At 34.0% G+C, this 22190-nt stretch overlaps 2 protein-coding genes across 7 annotated transcripts in view; one reads left to right on the top strand and one right to left on the bottom strand.

Moving 5' to 3' along the window:
- LOC136034883 (histone-lysine N-methyltransferase, H3 lysine-79 specific-like) overlaps window positions 1-22190 on the top strand; it is an 80971-nt gene that overhangs the window by 52472 nt on the left and 6309 nt on the right. For 3 of the 6 annotated variants that reach the window (XR_010619266.1, XR_010619267.1, XR_010619268.1), the window contains exons 9-10: window positions 655-1477; window positions 2743-3572. Coding sequence is in view for 3 of the 6 variants with exons in the window: in XM_065716371.1 (XP_065572443.1) it covers window positions 655-1477; window positions 2743-2944 (1025 nt within the window). In the remaining 3 variants the exon portion in view is untranslated. Of the gene's footprint in view, window positions 1-654; window positions 1478-2742; window positions 8312-22190 lie in introns of those variants that run through there. The other 3 variants (XM_065716371.1, XM_065716372.1, XM_065716370.1) reach the window with 1 other exon arrangement.
- Window positions 11234-22190, bottom strand: part of LOC136034309 (G-patch domain and KOW motifs-containing protein-like) — a 69792-nt gene continuing 58835 nt past the window's right edge. Inside the window, exons 10-11 of the mRNA XM_065715446.1 lie at window positions 18456-18611; window positions 11234-11425 (exon numbers count right to left, since the gene is read on the bottom strand). Coding sequence (XP_065571518.1) covers window positions 11300-11425; window positions 18456-18611 — 282 coding nt within the window. The 3' untranslated portion in view covers window positions 11234-11299. The remainder of the gene's footprint in view (window positions 11426-18455; window positions 18612-22190) is intronic.

The following is a 22190-nucleotide window of genomic DNA, read 5'->3' as shown; positions in this document are numbered from 1 at the left end:
TTTCGGTTTGATCAAGTGTTCGACCCACGTGAGGCCTGACGAGCAATTAACTCTAGGAAGGCGTAGTGTATCTACTTTTGTGTTTGCCTCTCCTTTAAAAATGAATACAGGATGAACCTTAACAATTCGCGCTTTTCGAGTTCTATAGTTTCTGATGCATTGGCTTCCGCATTTGGAGAGGATCTGTTTCTGTTAAGATTTTGTTAATAATTTACATTAAATTAAATAAGTTGTAACGGACGAGCCTCGCTTCCATCTATGTTTGAATTTCTTTTTTCAAATACGGCTGAAGCTTTTGATCGGGTTTGCTCCGATCTTCATCTTTCGCAATGGACTTATTTTCATGTTAAATCGTATTCTGCTCTGCAATTATGGTTGAAGTCGATGAAGTAAAGTTGAACTTCCCAAGTTGTTTTTTTAATTGTTTTTAGTTACATGATCTAAAGCTCAAAATATGTAATTGGTTGTGACGGCTGGGGAAATGATGATTTAATCATTTCCCCAAATGATGATGATTAATGCTTGTAGTCTTACTAAGCTCTTGTAATTATAATTGAATGGTAAATTTTTAAGCTAACAAACTGATTTTCCAGATATTTGGCGGGAATTTTTAAATAGTTGACTAAATTTTGAACTTGAATTTTGTATTTTTAGGAGATTTGTCTCAGCGGATTGACTTGAAGATAAATAATACGTTTGAAAAACTGATTAGTGTTGCTTCATCTGAAATTGATAAACGTCGTAAAAATAATGAAGATACGCCACCTCGACCTGATGCAAGTCCACATATTACTAGACATTATCCAGACGGTTTTGGTCCATATAATTCCCCTCAGAAGAGTAGTCGTTTTTCCTCACCTCATCACTCTACCTCTCGTTCGGATGTGAATAAGCGAGACTCCGAATCGAAACGAGAAAGCTCGTTACCAACAGTTTCTATGCCTGTGTTTAGTGAAGCATTTTTCAATACACCCACTCAATCAAAATCTGAACAAGCCTATAGCTTTAAAAAAAGATATATTAATAGTGAATCTCGTAACAGTGATTATAAAAGTGGTTATAATGGACGTTATCCACAAGAATTTGCACGTCCTGCTGCTCAGCCAATGAAAACTGCCAGCGAAATTAGGGCCTCTGCATACGCTGGTGCTATGTCACGTGACTCTAACCAATTCAAGTATCAGGGGTATCAGCAATCGGGACCAGCTGTTTCAGCACCAGGATATCGAGAGAATCAGCCTCTAGAGGGGAGGCAAATGTTTGGACCTCCGGGGTATGGGTCTAGTAGACAGGGCAATCATACTTTTGGACAACCGCCTGAATATGGCCAACAGAAAAATGCATTTGGAAGGCCAACTATTGGTTTTGGTCATAAATTTGGGGGGAGTAGCAATTTTGATTCTGGTTTTGTCAAACAGGAGCAGCAGCCTCCGAATCGTCCTTCTCAAGATCAACACTCCCAGAACCTCAAAAACAGGTATGTCGACCCTTTGCCATCTTAAATTAAAACTTTAATTTTTTGATGGGGTTGAATTAGGACTTTTCTTAAGATCTTTTTGGAATTTGACCCTCTTCTCCTTCTCATAAAGGCTCGTCAGCCTAGGAGTAGAACTGTGGTCATCAATTCCAGGCTAGAGACTTATTTTATCCTGTTGTATGCCGAATTCACTTGTCTGATCCTCGATCGCCTGTATCTCGAACAGGCTAATCTGTCACCTGAAACCCTGTCAAAGACTTGGAACCCTATTCGTATTGTATATTTTAGGGGGGGATGAGCGTGTTTTTTTCTCTAGTTTTTCCCATAGTATTCCTCTAGCGCCTTTTTTCTTACATATTCGGGGGAAAAATAAGAATCATCACTTTCAACGTGGACTATAAACATGCTAAATGTCTTTACGCAGTATCCTATTATGAAATTTGTGAATTAAAGGAAGAAAAGATTCCAATTGTTTTTGCAACAGGTCCGATAAAATTGTTGATTTATCTTTGGGTAACGGGTAACGTGAGTTTAAGTTAATGTAATTTATTAATATGATTTTATGGGTTTGCTTGTTGTCACTCGTGCCAACTGAATACTCCCAGTGTTTTGCATGTCAGTTGTTTTTTTTTTTTTTTGGTTCTTCTGAACAGAGTTTTTTCTCTTCTTCTCTAATATAATATTTTAGCGTACATTTTTCTCTTGTCTCTTGTCATTTTTCTCTGTAATCATAGCAAAAAAAATCACAATTTAAATATTCAACTAACTTATTTCGACGTTGAAGTGAGCTATAGCAGCCCTGATGATCTAGGCCCACTTAGAAAAATAAACAGGGCATGATAACCTTAGTGACGGCTAACGGTTGTACTGTCAAGGTCCTATACTACTGTCCTTTCTTGGTCTCTATTATGATTAATGCATTGAAAATAGTTGAGAAGTTCTCCAGGCGTGGACTCATACTACCAAGAGTTTTTTAGTACTCTGAATGAAAATTCCTAGAATAATCAATACATTTTGATACCATGCTGGCTGGACATAGTAATAATAGAAAAAGGAACTAAAAGGATGAAAATGTGCTGTTTGACTGAAAATTGATATTTTTTTTCTTATTATGAAAATTTCGACTTGATTACAACTATCCTAATATTCTAGTTCGAATTATTGAATGAGTTTGTATTTACTTTATATTTTTTTTTATCGAAAGAAGAATTGCAGTAATGTTAACGAAAAGTCTGATTGTAGATGTTTTTCGTTTACTTTTTTAGAGAACCTTCCGGTGGAAATAATAATGGATACAATAGCTACCGGTCGACTAAGTCAAGCTTCACTGCCTTTAAGGGGGAGGCACCTGTTACCTCCTCCTCTCAATCTATTGATAAGAGTTACCCCACACAGGAACCAACACAGAAGAACTTTGGATTCTATTCGACTGGAAGAGATGAAGAATGGGGTAACTTCGGTCATTAGTGTCTTAAGCGTTTAAGTTATGATTTTTTTTTCTCTTGCAAGTGAAATTTAGTGCTCTCGTGTTCAAGGACAGGGGAGTTTGACCTTCTCAAATTTTAGGAGCTCATTTAACTTAAAGAATTACCCTAGTTTTTTTTTACGTTAAGAATGAATCACTTTATTTGTGAGTTTTCTTTGAGCAAATTATAGATATTTAGCCGAAAAAGACTTGAACGTCGAGGATATTTTGGCGTTTAATATTTCTAAACTTTAAAACGTCTAAAGTTTAATTACAAATTATCTAAAATGCTGTCTAAAAGGCGATATACGAGTATTTCTATGCTAAATCGATTATTTTTCATCAGTATAACTGTGATAAGAGCTTTGAGGCGAACATTAAACTAATTGATAAAACTCTTACACAATATTTTCTTGTTAAAATGATAGAAGTTATGTATCATCATTGCTAATAACAGTAGTTTGTGCTTTTTGTCCTGTGTCAAGATTGTATTGGTAATGGAAGCTTTAGATGAGAAATCCGGGGGAAACCTGCTAGAAGCTGAAGAGTCTATTTGGGATTCCTGGTGCTGTTTATCAAAAGAAGAATTGGTAATTACGGGTGCGTTCCAGAGGTCAATTGTCATCAATGGTAATTAATCATTTATTATTATTTGTGTTCCGAAACACCAGACAGTCAATAAATTTAGTGAATTTTGTGTATTATAATAAGTAAGGAAAGATCTAAAATTTGAACTCCTTTGCTTAGTTCTGAGCTAATAGGGTTAGTCATTTGAGGATGAAGGCAGTAATAGAAAAAATTTATGATAATTGGGTTCTGGAACTCACCCTTCGAATAATCACATATAGTAAAATTTTGAAATTTAAAGTTTTGTTGTTAAGATTTGAAAAATAGTTTATGATAATGAAGAAACGTAGCCAGCGACTAATCTAATAATTACTTGAGTCGTTACGGTAAATAATTATTTTTATATACGGATATATATATATATATATATTGTGGGCTATAGTTATAAAATAGCATGCTAATGTAGGCTGTAGTTACAGATTGTAAATAAGAACAGGTCGTGATTATGAGACAAATTTATTTTAATCGGATAAGCTTAACCTACACTTTAAAAAGAAAAAGAAGAAATCTCAATCTCTGTACTGCTGAGATAGGAAAATTTCAATGAGCCAGTCGAAAGGGGTTCCTCTAAAATGTTAAGGGCAATTCTTATAATTTGTAATACACCTCATTGTCTAGGACAAGCAGGTTATAGGTGAAATTATGTATTCTTATAATATGGCTGGATAGTCCAAACACTAACTGTGCATATACCTTTATCCATGAATTGACCAAATTCAATGATATTTGTACTTTAGTGTTTAACAAATTTTTTTAACTTGCACTTTAGAAGAAAATCCTAGGCTGTGTACTACTGGAATCGGAAATTTTCAATGAAAACTTTAAACAATGAGAACTTTAAAAGCTGTCTTTTCTAAAAATGGGAACGATAATCCTTATTATTTGTTAAGCGGTTCGGGGCAAGCAGAATGTAAGTGGAGTTATCCATTTTTTTATTTTGGCCGTATATTCTAAAATACCATATGTGAATATACGTTTATTTGAATTGACCATATTCTATTTTAGTGCCACCATGTGGACTAATTCTTATTAGTCCACCTCCCCTTTTTACAGCCATCCCCACTGGCTATAGAAATTCGGTCAATTAGTTAATCGATAAAGACAATAAAGTGCCAACAATCAATAAAAAGGGGCTGGGCTTCTGAATGATTCTGGTCCAAATGGTTATAACCCTTCAAATAATATATACTCCCAGCAATCCTTATAAACATTTCCTTGTGAGGACGCCATCGTCGCTGCTTATAGCTTAAACTTGAAAAAAAATTGATAATAACGCTGTAGTAATGAAATGAAATAATAAAAAATCAGTTTCAATAAACCAAAATTTTTCATTCCCCATGAGAAAAAAAATCTCTTTAGATACAAAACTTTAATGGAAAATTAACTCTTCTCTCATTGATTGTCGTATGGTGTGAAATTTCAAACAAAAAAAAAATCTTGGCGATCACTGATAATAGTGAAGAAAGGGAGAAACAAGTAACTAATCCAAAAGTGTCCCTTCTTAAGTTTTTTTTTTTTTATAAAAATATAGATTGGATAATATATTTCCTAAGATCTGCAATAATTTGAGACGCCACAGATATTCTGCTTGCCCTAGAATGTATTCACTCTATGTGGTGGGCTGGGGCGCTGTCAAAGGCTAGACTCAAAATTATATAGTATTTTCTTTAACAGTTTTGAATACTATCCCGCTTTCTAGGGCTATAATGGGAGAAAGGTTGAGATGGCTAGAATGACAGATTGCCGAAGATTGTACTGATCGGTTAACCGTCTAGGGCTAAACCTAAAGCAAGGTCGTCCGTAGTTTGGGTGGGATAATAAAAGGATAAAGATCCTCCAGAGCCATTGCTGGCGCATAGGGCGTCGAATCGACGTTTCAGTTGCTGGGTGTTTTTTACAGGGACAAGTAGCAAACTTATCGCCCAGTTTGGGTGGGAGGATGTCATAAATAAAGATTTGAAGGAAATGGGTACTTCCTGGGAGGGTGTAAAGAGGGAAGCTTTGAATAGATTGGGATGGAGGATGAGCGTGCGTAGCTGTATTGGTCTCAGGCGGCTTGGTGCTGCGGTGAGTTGTTAGTAGTAGTTTTGAGTACCGTTAAAAATTATGCTAGGAACAAGGAATGCCATTTAGCTGGACCAAAGGGGGAGGGGGTTAAGTGGTTAAGCTGTGACTGAAACCACCTCAGTTTTTTATATAGGCAATTTTTGTACTTTATTTTTTTAAGCATTGATAGTGGGGATCGCTCACCCTGTAATGAAATAATTGTTTAATAAAGCATCTTCGAAAGCAATTTGGTTATTTGATACATTCTTCCGAAACCTCAAATTTTTAACAAAAAGATCGTTGAAAAATCCTTAAAAAGTTAAAACTCTTCTTTGGCAATTTTGAAGCTTAGTTCCTTAGTGAAAATAGAAGTTTTGATTTCGTGTTGTTTATTTTTCTTTGGTTTCTAAGTTTTGATTATATGTGTTATTTTGGACTGGGGAACAATGCCTCTAAATGTTGTTAGTTTTTTTAGATATTATTTCATTTAAGATTCTTGTTATGTAATGCTAAAAATATTCTAGTAGTGAGTGTTTATGTACTTAGGACTAATTAAGAAGGAGGGGGAAGGGCTAGACTCAAAGTTGGGCATGCTTCTCAGGAATTAAAACAAATTTCTGTGTGTATGTTTTGTCGAATCTTGGGGTTCGGACCGCTTTCCTGTTTTTTTTTAATGCTTTTTGCCTTAGGTATAGGAAATGGGATAGTAATTATATCTCTGCTGGCTGATTTTTCTTTAATGGAGGAATATAGTAATTTGTTACAAAACTCGTTTTAAGCACACTATTTGTTAAAAAAAAAGTAGCACCAAAGCAACCAGGAATCTTCTCTCGTGCTCAACTCTCATAGCAAACGAAAATGTGGACGACAGGGGAGGGGGAGTATCTCCTAAGTCTGTTTGCAGAGGTGTAGTCAGAATTTTGTCGCATAGGGTATTTCATATCAACTTCGGTATCGGGAGAAGGATCTAATGTATTTCTGCAATGAAAATTGTTAAACGTTACCAATAGAATAGTTGCAAAATCTGTCCTAATTTTGAAAAGTCCGCGAGAATGTTGTCCCAGATTTAGCTAGTATTGTTTTTGCGAAGGAAAGAACGGAGTATTTCGAAGCTGTTGTATGTTTCCGTCCACAAGGATAAGTTCCGCGAAAAAAAAAAATGTAGAATTTGGTTTTTTTTAGGCATATATTGAAGGGGATCTGATAAACATCTGCCATCTACACAGACTAAGTTGCAAAACTAGTTTCAAAAGGTCTTATTTGTGAGAAAAAAACAATTAATTAGCTCTCCGGTTACTCATGCTGTTTTTCAGGCATCGAGCGTAATTAAGCATATACTAATAAAACTAAACAAAGATAGGTGGCAGGGCTGTAGCTAGGATTTCCTTTATCCTCGTCTCCCTCGGGTACTATTTACCTGGGGGGTAAATTTTCATTTTCATAGTTTAAAGCCTTTTGCTGTGATACCGTTAATATAAACACTTTTTGTCTCCTGAAAATGACGCGTCAAAGGGACATTTTACTTTTTCTTTTTCCAAACTAAAAATTCACCTTGAAAAATAATTCGCCGATGCGTATTATTGTTCCTACGTGCACGATCTTTATTTTTTACCACATCAATATTTGGTAAAATAAAATGGATATTTGCATTGTCTTTTGCAAGCATAAATACCAAATTAGCACTTTAATCAAAGAGGAAAACACCTGAATAGAAAAATTGAAAACGTTGGTTGAAAGAGTTGTTGACAAATAGTCACCAAGACAGCATTTATTTTACGAAAAAAAATATTCAATGGAGATTCGACGAACATGGCATCAATGCTTACAACTTATTAATCGGTTTTCATATTGTTTTAAATGAAATCAAAAGTAGAAGCTATATTTTGATTGCTAGAGATTGTGTGTTGTCAACTTAAAATAAATGGCACTATGTAAAAGATCCTCTTCTCTCACCTCATAAACAGAGACTAGAAGGAAGGAATAAATTACCTGAAATTTATTCTTTTTTTGTTATTTATTTTCTTCATTATTTAATTTTTTTATTTATCATTTTATTATTATCATTTCTATTATTCTTTTTATTCATTATTTTAATATTAGTATTCTATTATTGTTTTAATTCTTTATTTTCGTTTTTTTTTATTATTATTATTATATCATTATGCATTGTTATTTTTTGAAATTTATTCTTTCTGGTTCTAGACAGTTCTTCTTGATCCCCAGTTTTAAATTCGTAAATATAGGTTTTTGTGTAGATACACAGACTAAATTTCCCTCTGCATAATGTCCATAATTCTTTGTAACCCACTTATGGAGTAAAGTGGCCTTGACATATTACATTTTTTATTGTTTCCATATTACTAGCTATCTCCTATGGATGCTAATATTATTTAGCAGAATACAGCCCCCTCCCTGAAAACAAAATAAATAAGATGGGAAAAAGGTGTTGACTTTTGGGAATTGTGCTTTATGTTTGTATTTGGTGTATTGCTTTGTTTTTTTTGTTGATCTTTTTTAAATATGCTAAAATTGTTTTCTAAGGAATTTTTTTTACAATTGATTACTCTGTATGTGTCAAACATTTAGTTGATTGTGAGTGGAGTCAAAAGGTGCAAGAATGTATGTTTGTACTTTTCTATGTGAGTGTTTGTAAGTGGACGATTTGTTGTTTAAAATTAAAAGAAATTTTTTGGTTATTTTCTTTCTAGTGTTAATGTTAGAATCAATGACAAGCATCCAAGCGCATATCCAGAATTTTTTTTTTTTTTGGGGGGGGGCACAGTAAAGACTTACAAAACGCATCAAGAATTTTTTTATGTTTGATTTTATTACTTTTTATGTCGGGGAAAAAATTCAGGGGGGCAAACCCTGTGCCTCCCCTCCTCTATACAGCCTTGCAAGCGTCTTTATTTATTATTATCCTTCAAAGGAACATATTTCAGAATTTATTTGGGGGGTGGAGGGGGAGAGGATTCGTCAAAACAGCAAAAGACGGGAGATTTATTGTCGCTTTCTCACCTCTTGGTCGTGTCTAAAAATCGCACTTCTGAGATAATTGCCAAAACTGCTCTCTAAACTGTTTTCCATGGGAAGTTTAATAGGGCAATCCAGAGGACCAAAATGCCATTCGATGGCAATCATTTTTTTAACATGTGATTAGGGGCAATTATATTTTGCTTAATAGCTACGTTGGGCAGGGAGGGGAAAGGAAAATTTTCTCGGGGGAGGGGATAAGGATTGAAGGGTTTCCCTCAGATCTTACCAAAGTGTTAAAGCCAGTTTTATAGGCCTAATTTTTTATAGGCAAATAGCTGATTAAAATAATCAACTATTATCATTGAAGGGCAGTTATTGTCAGATACTACCTTTATCTGTAACATCAACGTTAAATGAACACAATAACAAAAATGATAAAATCATGAGACCTTCAAGAGAATTGACATATCTCTCTCCAAAGTTGTTGGGTAGTAATTAAAAACAGTAATAGGCTGTGACAATTGATGCGTCAACCTCTCAGAGGCTGAATTCATGCATTCTATAGAACCCAAACCGAGGATATTAAAAAAAAATCCAATACCTGGTTAACGAAATGTCTGGTATTTTGACGGTCAGTGAAATTGGCTCCTTAGGACTTGATCAGTTTTCGTTTATATTTTTGGAAAAGTCTCGGGCGAGGGTACAATGTTGAGAGCAAATCATGTCCTTCAACGCTAAAGTCTGGCTAAATACAAAATGTTGACCTAAACAGTTTGGCTTCTGAATGGCTGAAGTATCATGACAAATTAAGGAGTTTAATAGGTATCTCATCCAACAGTGATAAGCGGCATTTAAGGAAATATTGTCATCGACCATGATGAATAGAATTTTAGATCTGTGCAGCATATTAGAAGCTTAATTTTTTTTTTTTTTTTATGCTGGGAAAGACCAATAGCGCCGATCAAGTTTCTTCAAATATTTTTTTTTTTATTTGGTTCCGCTCAAATATACCTTATATGGTCTACCTTTTCCGTTAAAATGTTGGCAGTGGAAGAATACTGATTAGGGATTAGACATAACTCGCTTTCACTCTGATTCGGGACTAGACTTATTTTGCACATTATCCTATTTCTGTTTTTCGATATGCACCTTAACATTGAGGTCCTCTACTTCATGCTTCAATGAAAAATAGCCAAGTTATTTGTTTCAAGGCATAATTCAACGTTAGGAGTATAAATGCAACCATTTATTTCTCCTCCCCCCCCCCAAAAAAAAAGTTCAACCCTTCAAAATGGAATATTGATTCACACGCACGAACAGAGCCCATTTACATTCAGTTTAATTTGCTTTTCGTTGCACAAAGATACTTCACCACCTTGGAAACAAGACCTCTCTTTAAACTGACAATGATAGTGTACATCTGATTGTCGGATTGGTTGAGTGGAAACTTAAAAAGCACATAAACCTAAAAAAAAAAACATGAATTCAATATTTAATGTTAAAGAACTTCATAAGCAGCTATGCAGTTTTGGGTAGTAGTAGGTACTCTATTAAGAATGAAGAAAACATTAAAAAGTTCGCAAAGAAATAAGCTAAAGTTGTCTTTAGGAATCAACAGGGTATTAATTTTAAATTTTCCATTTTTCTAGCTCACTCTGGTAAGGCCATAACCACGGGAGTTCAGTAGTTTGACACCCCCCCCCCCAAAAAAAAAGTTTGTCTGACTCGGGAAAACGTAGCAAAAATGAATAAAAACAAATTTTTGAAGCGTTTAAAGCTTTTTGTCTATTGCGATAGGGTTACAAGGAAACATTTAAAAGCTGGAATATAAAGACAGATACAACTCCTAAATTGAAATAAGCAAGCAAATTGATTCCTTTAACCTTTATTACTTTTAAAATAGAACCGTTTCCTAGTTGCTAAGGACCTCATCCAACAGCGAACCAAACACGCTGCTAGTTGGATCTTCCAATTTTACGCACAATTTGAAATTCCTTTTAGAGAAGTTAACGAAAGGTTGCCGATGACCCCCGCCCCCTGAAAACAATTCAGTAATCAAGTCAAGATTCAAATAAAGATTTTTTTTCTATAATCCAAATAAAATATGCGCTTTTTTATTCCAAATACTATCTAGCACGATAAACGGACTGTTACTATTGCTCCAGTTTTTGTTGAAAAATTATTACTATTTCATCATAATTACTGTCACGAACGTTGATATTTACAATCAGAACAATAGTTAGAGCTAGTTAATTTACAAATAGTTAGTAAAATATAACAGTTTATAAACAAATAAGTTAGAGCAAATTGAAAAATAGTTAGAGCAAATTCATTCCTCTGACAAATGAAGATGCATTCAAAGCTTAAGTATAATTTTCGTGATGAATTTAAACCTCTCAAAGATGATTATGTACTAGGCTGTTGCCCCTGACTCATTTAATAAGGAAAATTTAATTCAAAATAAAATTTCCCGTTTAGCAAAATCAGACTCAGTTATTAATTTCTAGTTGAATTGCTTTAAATTTAACCAAAAATTAAGTAATATTTAAATTTAAAAGCAACTACAACACTATGTGGCAAAATTTATAGGCGAAGAATCTTCCATAGCTTTGGAGTTTTATAATTTAAGGTCTATGGTCCCATTGTGTTTAAATCTTGTATTAAAAAATTTTTGCTTACAAAAGAATCAAAATTGCACATAAAATCAATCAATCAACTTCACCAACGTACTCACAAATACTATCATAGCTTAGTTCTAATACTTTCTCTCTGTCAGGTAGAATTTCAACAGTTGCCAAACACTGTCGCTTGTCTCTTGCTCGAATTTCAGCAACCTATAAAACGAATTATGTCACTAAAAAAGAAACGAAAAAGAAAAAAACAAAAACAAACGAAAAACAACTGGCAAATCATACCATTCTGCAACAAGATGCTTTTAGGGGAAAAACGAGTTGAAAGTTGAAAATGGTCGTTTACCCAGCCTTTATCCTATGGTGCCACTTGCAGGCTCAAAATTTTTTAACCCCAGTGACCACCGTTCTCCCCTTCCTCCTTGAAGTACAAGGGGTAGTGCCGCTACTGTCGGTAAAAATCACTAACGCAACGTTTCTTAATCTTTTCATCGTCATGGGATCTACAATAAATTACATGTCTAAAGAAAGCTCTGTACAATCAATACTACATTTATTTCCTATTTTTTCAGCTGAGTTAACGTGAGTACATTATATTTCAGCGTAACTCACTCTTTCTCACGGAGCCCCTATTTATTTTCTATATTAAATTCAGGGTTTGGGAAATCCCAGTTAAGAAAAATTGCACACGGGAAATCTTTCTCACTTTCCAACTCACTGAAAAAAAGAGATACAATAGTGAGATGCACTATTTTATTTTTGGGATGTCGACGAATCAAAATAAGCAACATTTACATATTAGCCCTTCGGTTTGGCTAGACAGGAGAGAGCTGTTAACGGGACAGAAATTGAATAATGTCGATCCCAAATACAATAGTAGCATTTGCGGATGATTGGACCCCAACCACATACTGCACTCCCGGCCGAAGGCAGAGAATCAGGAGATCGGTACTTGTGCTACACAGACCATTGGTCAGCAGGCAAAAAAAAAAACAAAACAAAAAACAAACAGATTGTCCAGCATTCGATACATAAGAATAACAAATCCAGCACTTGTCTACAAATACTGGATTAATCTACGTTTTTTTATTAACGTTTCGACTGGAAGAGTTCTTAAAACAGCTATTGCAATAATATTAAAAGAACGGGGAAGTACTTACGACTTAATACTTAGCCAAAGAATTCCATCATACTCTGAAAAGCTGGATACTAAAATAATTTTGAGAAAAAGATCAATGTTAGCAAAAAACAAGATGCAAACACATTTTTTCTAAGTGTGTGAACTTGACGACGGAGTTTAATAAACTTATAAGAATCTGTCAAAGTGAGGGACCCCGGGTTTATGTAATAACTACACATCTATTTGACATAATTCCAATAGCATCTAAACTCCAGTTAGCTTGTCAAAATTTAGACTTACAGCGTTAATAAGAAAGATTGGAAACTTAAAACAATTTGAAAGGGCAACACTCGATGGGTTTGGATCACTGAAAAAAATAAATGGTAGAGAAAGGGATTAGTTTTGATCTAATCAGCCTTATTACCATAGTATCTAGCACAAGAGAACCATGGAAAAGCGGGATTAGGGGTGAAATTACCTAGGGAAAAGGGATAGAGATAACAACGAGAAGTGACAAGGTTGGTCACATTCAAAAAGAAGATATCTTTCAAGGTTAGTCTTAATAAAATAGCTGAAGCTTTTTTTATGTTTGCTTAATTATACACTTTATTGTCTAAAACTGTGCTGTAGTATAGCTTGTGAACTCAGCCAAATCTATTTCTAAAAGTCTAATTAGTATTTGATTCGTCAGACTGGCTTAAGACTTTGTCAGTCCTTGGCGTTCATCGTCCATTGCCGATGGAATGGTAAACTAACAAACGACTCCTTTAACACTAAAATCTTACAAATTCAAAATTTAGATTGTTCCAAATTGGCTACTTACAGACTAAACAAAAATTTATCACTACTAATTTTAGAAACAGTCTAGCTAAGCTACGCAGTTTTCATACAAACATGTTTTCTTTTCAAATGTAAGTAGTGTTTTTTCAGGGGCTGCACCATTATGAAAAGAGCTAAATCCAAACTAAAACTACCCCTTTCTCTGAACGAACCAATTATATTAACGAAGCTTTATGTATAACGGTGCATTATAAGATAACTTCATCACAAGTACAACTGGATTAAATTTGTTCATGCAATAGGTATTAATTGTTAAGAGATAAAATTAGAAATGATATGTTGGAACTACTTTAAAAACGGTTAATTAATAAAACTAACCTTGGATAGACAAATTTTACAGAGAAAACCCAATCAACTCAAAACGGTTACCTTATAGCTTCAAAATGATGATTATTATAGCTAGCTTTGGACAGATAAGTCTTATACAGAAAACCAAATTATTTTAATGACCAGCAAATAAAACGGGCCAGTCGTAAATACAATTTTATTCGAAGTTAAAGAAACTACAAAAAAGTTAATAGTTTCTCCCACAGAATGTATCTTAGCAACAGACTGGACTTCGGTTGAATCAACACACATACAGAAATCAGTAGCAAGCAAGAAGACATTTTTCCGAGAAATAACTTATATAAAACGGACAGCTTGATAGTAGCAACGAAAACGCTTTTAATACTGAAAAGTAAAAACAAATGACATCCTTTATCTGGCTAGATTATTTTTTTGTGACAGATTTCGCTTGATATCTTCTATTCATTAGCCACTAGTAATCTATGGTTTTCCTGGTCTCAATACAGTTTTGTAACAACCAAAAGAAGTAGTTGTCTACGTGTTTCATGAATCTATAATAGAAGAGATGTAGATAGAAGAAACAATTAAGGATCTCCTCTTTTGAATATGCAGGACATCAACACTTCCTGTAGATCCCTGCAGCATGTCATTAATGACAGCGCAATCAGGATTGCAGTTAGGCAGTCACACGCGAAATAAATTGTAGGTATTGATATAAAGCTCATTTCAAATGGAATTTTTTGCAGGATTTGGTAAGAAGAGGCAGGTATGATTGATTGTGAAAATGTTAACAGACAGGATGCTACCACGAAAGCTTTTGTAATATCCAAGAGTTTGCAAGCGTTTTCAGCAAACGGTATAACGATTGTACGTCGATTTTTTTTAAGCTTTGACATCAAAAAGCCGATTATCAAGTTTAAAAATTGAGGTGCTGTAAAATAAAACGCAAAAAGTGGCTCAGAATTTACTGATGGTACTTTCAGTTCTTCGATTGTTTCACTGCAGACTCTAAAAATCTCTAGAGACTTAAATTTAAACAATACCATAAAATATGTGATATTGATGACAATTCCCCAAAGAAGTGAGACAGTGTATAATTTCGTCACATTCCAAGAAACAGTTTGAGATATTAGCACTAAAGTCGTTACGCTCAAAGCACTTTGAAGGGAGCTCATTATAGCTGACGTTACAACAATGGAGGTTGAGAGTACCATACAAAGCCAAACGGGGAAACGGGAAGGAAGAAATATTTTTACTAACAGTAAAATAAATGTGGAGAATATTAGAAACATTGTCACATAAATACAAGTCTGTAAATTTTTCTTTTGGCATGGTTCAATTGGGTAGGATATCTTTTTTAATGCCATAAGAATCAGACCGTTAAGAATCAAAGTCGTCAAAGTTGAGACTAAGGCAATAAAAAACAATATTACCCACCACTCTAAACTGTTTTCCATACTTCTATGATTGTACAAAACAACTGATTTAATAGTCAAAATGAGCAATTAATATAATGAACGTTTTTGTTTACTTGAAAAGGAGGAACTTAACTGTACAATCTGTTCCTTGTTTGTACAACTTGATCGAATCTTAATTTATTTAAGTCGGTTATATTCTTTTGGTGTGCTAAAAACTAGGTATCCAATTAATATAAGATTCCTTGATCAACATTAAGATGCTTTATTCTTGCTATACTCCAAGGCACACGGAGCCCAGAAACTTTCAAATTTCAAGATCAATGAGGATCTACTACAAAACTGAAGAAGACACAAATTTTGAATTCTACTTATACTTCCGCCGTTTGATTACATTAAATTTCTATAGGAACAATGTGCACGTGTGGAAAACAATCGACAAGAGTACTATACTCTAATGATAGGCCGTTTTAGAACACCTATTAGTCCTGGACTAATAGTATCATTTTTAATGAACACATGAACTGAAGGAGTTAAGTTTCATGTTATGGTAGACATCAGAAAATAATCCAACAGTAACGATGGAGACAAACGAGGAATCAACTAGGCAATTTAGGCATACTTAATTAACTAGTTAACTAAACGCTGTATTTCTTTACTGTATTGTGCACCAAGTGATGGAAAAAGCTGAGACTATATCTAATAAAAAGTAATTTCTAATTCTTAGAGCTTCTTGTGTCATTTTAATCATTTCTGAAGCCTGTGCGACACTTGGGGTACAAGCATAGGTAGGCCTGAAGCACATTAGATGGCTATTGGATTAGACAAACAAAAACCTTTACTAGGGTATTATTAGAAAGTTCTGTATTTTATCAACTACAATATTTTCCTTATCCAAATTTTCAATACAGAATGATGAATATAATGCTAATTTACTGTTTTAGAGTATATATTGCAATCGACAGTTTTTTGTCGTTTTTTTTTAACTAGGTGAATTTGTTTTTTTTTTTTTTTGTTTTTTTTTTTTATCATCGACCCACTCTCGACAAGACTACCCTTTGGTAGCAGGGTGGATTGATGCTCTGCTTAGAAAAATGGAGCCTGGGGCTCAATTCCTGCTACCACAAGGGTGGGCGATAAGCCTGCTAACTATTCCTACAAAAAAATGGCCCTGCAACTTAAACGTCAATTCAACGCCCTATGTGCCAAAAATGGCTCTGGGGGATCTTTACCCTTTAATCTCTGTTTTTTTTTCTACCAGACTACATCACAGCTAGGGATGACAATTTAAGATAGAATTACGATATTCGAGAATAGTGATACTTCTTGTAACCTCTTAGGTTTTAGAAGTAGATAACTCTGAGAAAGAAAGATTTTTCTTAAAATAGTATTTTACTCGCCATCAGAAATTAATCTGGACGAAACAGGTTAAAAAAACAGAGTCCATAAAATAACGTGAATCCTAGCCAACATTACTTTTACTCCCAGGGTCATATTATTGAACAAGGGGTCAAAGTTGGGGAGGAACTCGTTCTTATCACAAATTTTAAGCTCTAATACCTTTAGGGGGCAAAACCAAGTGGAAGGGACCCTGATGTTTCGATAACGCATGATATGCCCTTAGGTCCAACAGCCCCATGTGGCATGGAATAAAAATTACAAGTTGGATAGTTTGATCAGAACAGTCAAATGGTTACAAAAAGAGCCTCCAAGGAGAACAAACTAAGTGAATCCCGGAGTCAAGGGCCCCAATTTATTCAAAAAGACCTTTTTTTTAGCCACCTTTTTTTAAAAATCGGATTCATGCAAATGTTTTAATCTGTATTATTTGAGGACACAAGGTGGCCACGTGGCCAATCCAACACCATCTCCCCAACTTTTCACCTATAGGCATATTCTGCTAATTTGATTCGGCAAAGTTTGTAGTTAAAAATTTCTAAGATAGATGATTACCAATATGAGGCTAATACTCAAATATTAAAGTCGAAAATCAAACACTGTTAAGTACAAAATTCGGCATTAGGATTATATTAATACTAGAGAAACGTTAAACTACTACTAATACTCGTCTGGTCCAAGAACCTTGACTTGTTTGGTCTTTTGGTATTTTACTCAAATGACGTTTCGTTTAAGAGGTAAGTAATTACAAATGTGAGGAGAATATTGCAATATAAAGGTGAAAAATAAAAATTTCTTATGTGGATATTTCACAGATCGTGGTTGATTTTCATAAAAATAATTATTTAAGAGGCTTTTCGCTTAGAATAATATTCCAATATAAAAGTTCAACTTCAAAAGACGTGATATGGCCTATACATAAAAAAAAAAAAAAAAAAAAAAAAAATGTTTTTATATATGTTTTACAAATGGTGTTTGGTTTTCACCAAACGTGACTAAATCTGTTTTTTATTGTTTATAAAATTATCCTGCATAAATTTTCATTTTTTTTAGCTTAATTAATTTATCTTTTGTACCGTCATGCCAATGCAACTACGGCTGACGGATGGATAGAAGCAAGAGATAGTTTTTTTCGGTAGATTTTCATCTACTTTGAAAATGATCCACCCAAGCCTATTGCTGCTCAAATACTGAACTGAAATTGTAGGAATTGCCACATTTGTAGCTTTGGAAGAGATTAAGAGAAAAGCGGAAGAAGGTGACCGTTTCCCCATAAAATGTATATGAGGCAGGATACATCTGCGGTTTAAGTAAAATGAAGAAAAAACAAATGAATGAAAAAAAATACCGCAGGTAACGTGTTGACATGATTATGACCCACAAAATTATTTCTAATACCTCTTGGTTTACACCAAATTATCTACCCTTTATATTTGGTAATGCTATAAAATTACTGTATACTAGACTATTGTTTCAATGTGAAAGCAATTTAATACTCAAAACAAGCATTTACACTACCTATCTGCCCCCCTCACGTAAAATAAATATAAGCCCGCATCAAGGAAGTCTAAACACCTTAAAAGTCATAAGAATTATAAAAATAAAATAGAGGCATAAAACTTAAAAATTTGTTGCACAAGTTTCATATATTTTTATATTTGTTTATCAATTTGGCTTTCGCCAAGGCTCGTCAGAAAATTCTTGCATACGAGCTTGCATGAATTGTCATACCTGTGAATAAAAGGAATACGCATTCAGGTGGAGCTTCCACCTCTAGACCAAGACAGCCACCAGAAAGTATTTTCAGGGAATTGAATAATATAGGCTTCTTTGTTCAAGACAAACAGTAAACTGAATCGATATTTAAAAACAAAGACATTCTTGACAGTTTGACTTACCTTCCAAGTCTGTTTTCCCCTAGACAACACGACATAAAATGCAACAGAAAACCCTTTTAAATTCAAAAAGTATTTATAAACTCTTATTTAACATTAATTTTTAGCTGTCATATCATATATATGATAACGCATATCATACTATGTTTTTTCAACTGTTATTACATGTAATAACTGTCATCATTACTGGTTAAAAGCCTTTATAGATGACATTAAGAAAAATCGTTATTTCTTCTAAAAATTTGAGTGTCACAAAAAGGTTTAAGTGAGATGTTTACCTTTCCAGCCTGCTTTCCTCTAACGATCATGACATAAGCAGGAGATTCTTTGGGTATAACTGATTCAAGTCTGGATGGGTGGATATCTTCCAGCAATTTACCATCTTCTGATTTGCATACCACTATATCATACGATACTACATCAATTACAACCATCTGCAAAATAAGAGTGTAAAATTCCATGAGCCACAAAAATAAATTGGTCTAGGGGCGGGGCAAATTTTTCTAGCCCCTCCATGTCAAACGGAATCCTTGATAATAATGGCAAACCAAATCTTTGGTCAACAGCGTTTCGTGGTGCGACCAATATAACTATTTATGTACAATTAAATAATGAAATCATATTGTTCCCTAGTTCCCACATTTTTGAACATTTTGCAGAAGAAATTTGTCAAGTTTTTTGAAGAGCTAACTTTCTTTTTAAGAAGCTTCAAAGTTATTCAGCAGAACTAGTTCATCCTAGTTCATCCACAACTAGAATAAAGCTTGTATTTCAATTTTATTTCAAAAAAAGAAAGCTGAAAGGTATTAAGAATTCGACTCTGATTATCCAGCTATTCCAATTCTAAAGCATCATAGTCAGTAACTGAGAAACGGTACCGAAGCGAAGATTAGGCTAAAGATTGGGCAAAAGACCTCTCTATTTGAAATTCTAAAATGGTTACGGCTAGGAAGCTCAAAGAAAACTGTAGAAGGCCTTGTCACGAGCAAACTTCATTTCGAACAGCAAGAGGCTTAGTGCAATTTAACTCAACAGAAAGCTTAGAGTCTGTCTTCAGTGGTACCCCTTGTTTTAGTGGTTTGCATTTGCAGCCACCTCGCGTCTTGCATTCTGACACTGTTAAAGATGTTTATCACGAAAGTTCAGCAGATGTCCTAGTTGTAAGTACATGATTTGATACGATAGACTCACAAAGTCTGGACAGAATCTTACTTTTAAGGGGAAAATTTTATCAATGAGCGTTAACTTTAAAAAATTCGATTGAAACACTCAGTAATTTGTAACTGATAAAAGAGGAAATGATAATAAGATTAGGGATCATTAAACAATCTGTCACAAATTTTAATTATATATGATTAAAACTGAACTAAAGCATACCAAATTATCTGCAAGAAGCAAAGAAGAATATAGTTTTGAAATTACCTTTCAAGTTCAATAGGTTATGGCCAGGTTTCCCTACAAAAGCTTTTGAATTTGTTTCGAGCTTTTCAGTTTTTTTTCGAATGCTTGAAATAAATTCAGACAAATAACTGTTTAGTAACATTTCAGACATTACTTGAGGAAGTTCGTCCTGGTCCATCCCTAACAAATATCGGAGTCTGAATAGAAGAGGACGTGGCTGAAAAAATCAAACTTATCCTGTTACTTATCCTCTCATGTCTGACACTGTGGAATCCAGTGAAAGAAAAAAAAAACATTGGAATAAGTTCGCTGTTCAAAAACTGATCAAGAAGAAACGATAAGAATCAGCAATATCTTCGCTATTCTTTCTTGCATTATTGACTGTACCAAGGTAGCAAAAAAACGGATACTTGAAGTTAAGTTGGATTCCGTCACTAACAAATTAGACGCAGCAATACAAGCGCTAGACATTGGGTGATCAATCAACGAATATGGAACTAGGCTTTTTAGTAAGTCCGAATAGGTCATTTCTCAGAAACTGTCAAGAATGGAAGGAGTAGAATCTGAAGCCGAAAATTTACAGCTGGAATCGTAAGTCGAGCACAATCCCGGGCTAAAAAAAAAAAAAAAAAAAAAAAAAAAAAAAAAAAAAAAAAAAAAAAAAACAACTAAGAAAAGCTGAAGCTTATCAAACTAGAACTGTTCCAGCCAAAAATCAAAAAAAAAAAAAAAAAAAAAAAAAAAACAACGAGGAAATCCAATCCCAGAGTTCCAAAAACCAGTATCGGTTTGTTAGGAACTGGTACAATGAGTACCCATACCTAAAGTACAGTGTCGAGAAAGATTTAGCCTACTGCTTTGCCTGTTCGTTCTTCTGGCCGCGAATACAGAAAAAATGATTCTTCATTTATAATAAAAGCTAGAATCTAGCACAAAAGGCGGAGCAAGGGTACCAAGGCTGAAATGCTCGTCACTCACCTCCAATCAAATGGTCGCAAAGCTTCTGTATGTGGTCTTATTTGTTTGATAGAGAGAGATAAATCATTGCCCAGGTTAGTAAGCAAGGAGAAACTAATGAAAGATATTGAGTAAGAAAAAGAAAGGGAAAGAGGGCGTCGCATTATATACATGTTGCTAGATGTTAGCACCACTCTAGGTAAACAAGGGCTGGCATTTCGTGGGAAAAATCATGACTGGAAAAAATTACGTTGAGTTAGCCAATCTTTTTTCGAGAAGCACCATCAAAATGGACCGTCGAATGAAAAACCAGAAGAAGCCAAACGTCACCAACTATCTGTCGTCTAGCAACCGAAATAAATTAATAGCGATTGTTCGAACAGAGCTAGTTCAAAAATCGTAGCAAATGATAATGAAGCTGACTTTTTTGGCATCTCCGCAGACGAAACACCCGCTGCCAGTCATGTAGTGTTTAGCTGTAGGTGTACTGTACATTGATAGGGAGGGAGCCGCTAAAGAGCGTTTACTCGTCATTGTAGATTCTGAGTCAAAGAAAGGAGCCTATATAGCAGAAGAAATTCTACGAGTTTTTCAAAAAGCTCGTTTCAATGAAGAAAAACTGGCATTTCAAAGCTAGGGTTTTGCGAGTAACATGAGTGGGCACTTCGGTGGAGAACATTCTCACATTCCCAAGAAGTTAAGAAGAAATATTCAATACCTAAGATGCCTAGCCCATAGAGGGAACATTATCGTTCTTTTTGCAGAGATTTGCAAAAGCGCTGGATGTATTGAGTTTGCCGAGTTGTTCTCTCAAGCGAAAAAGAACTGACAAGGGTTACCTTTAGTTGACAGAGCATTAACTTTTGTAAAGAATTATTGCATTGACATTGGCTAAAGGTGAACGAATATTTAGCAAGATGAAAATCGTCAAGAAAAGATTGAGGTCAACTATGGGAAATCACCAACTTGACCATCTCATGCTCATGTTGTCAGAAAAAGACCAACTGAAAACACTGTCCTCACCCTACTTGTAGAAAAGTGGAAAGTTGAAAAGCCGCAGAGCCTTAGATTTCATCTTATTTCCTCTGTCTTGCTTTTGCTTTTATACCCAAGTTTTTCTCTACAACATACGACAATTTTTGGCAACTAAAAAACATTTCTTTAACACCTTATTATATATTATATATTATATTATATTATATATTATATATTATATATTATATATATATATATATATATATTATATATTATATATATATAATATATTATATATATATATATATATATATATATATATATATATATATATAATATATATAACTTATTATTATATATTATATACATATATATACATATATATGTATATATATATATATATATATATATATATATATATATATATATATATATATATATATATATATATATATATATATATATATATATATATATATATATATATATAGCTCCTTATATGATACAAAAATATATATATGTAGCTCCTTATATGATACAAAAAAGATTTTAAAATGATTTTCTTTAATGAAAGTAAATAGCAAAGTGAAAATAGATTAAACAGAATACACAGTTTTCAAGTATATCAGGGGACTGGTTCCTTAACCCCCACTCTTCACAATTCTTAAGTTTCTTTCTCG

Source organism: Artemia franciscana, chromosome 13, assembly GCF_032884065.1.
Source record: "Artemia franciscana chromosome 13, ASM3288406v1, whole genome shotgun sequence".
Taxonomy (NCBI): Eukaryota; Metazoa; Arthropoda; class Branchiopoda; order Anostraca; family Artemiidae; genus Artemia; species Artemia franciscana.
Note: the sequence above shows the minus strand (reverse complement) of the source record. Positions and strands in the feature narration are given on the sequence as shown.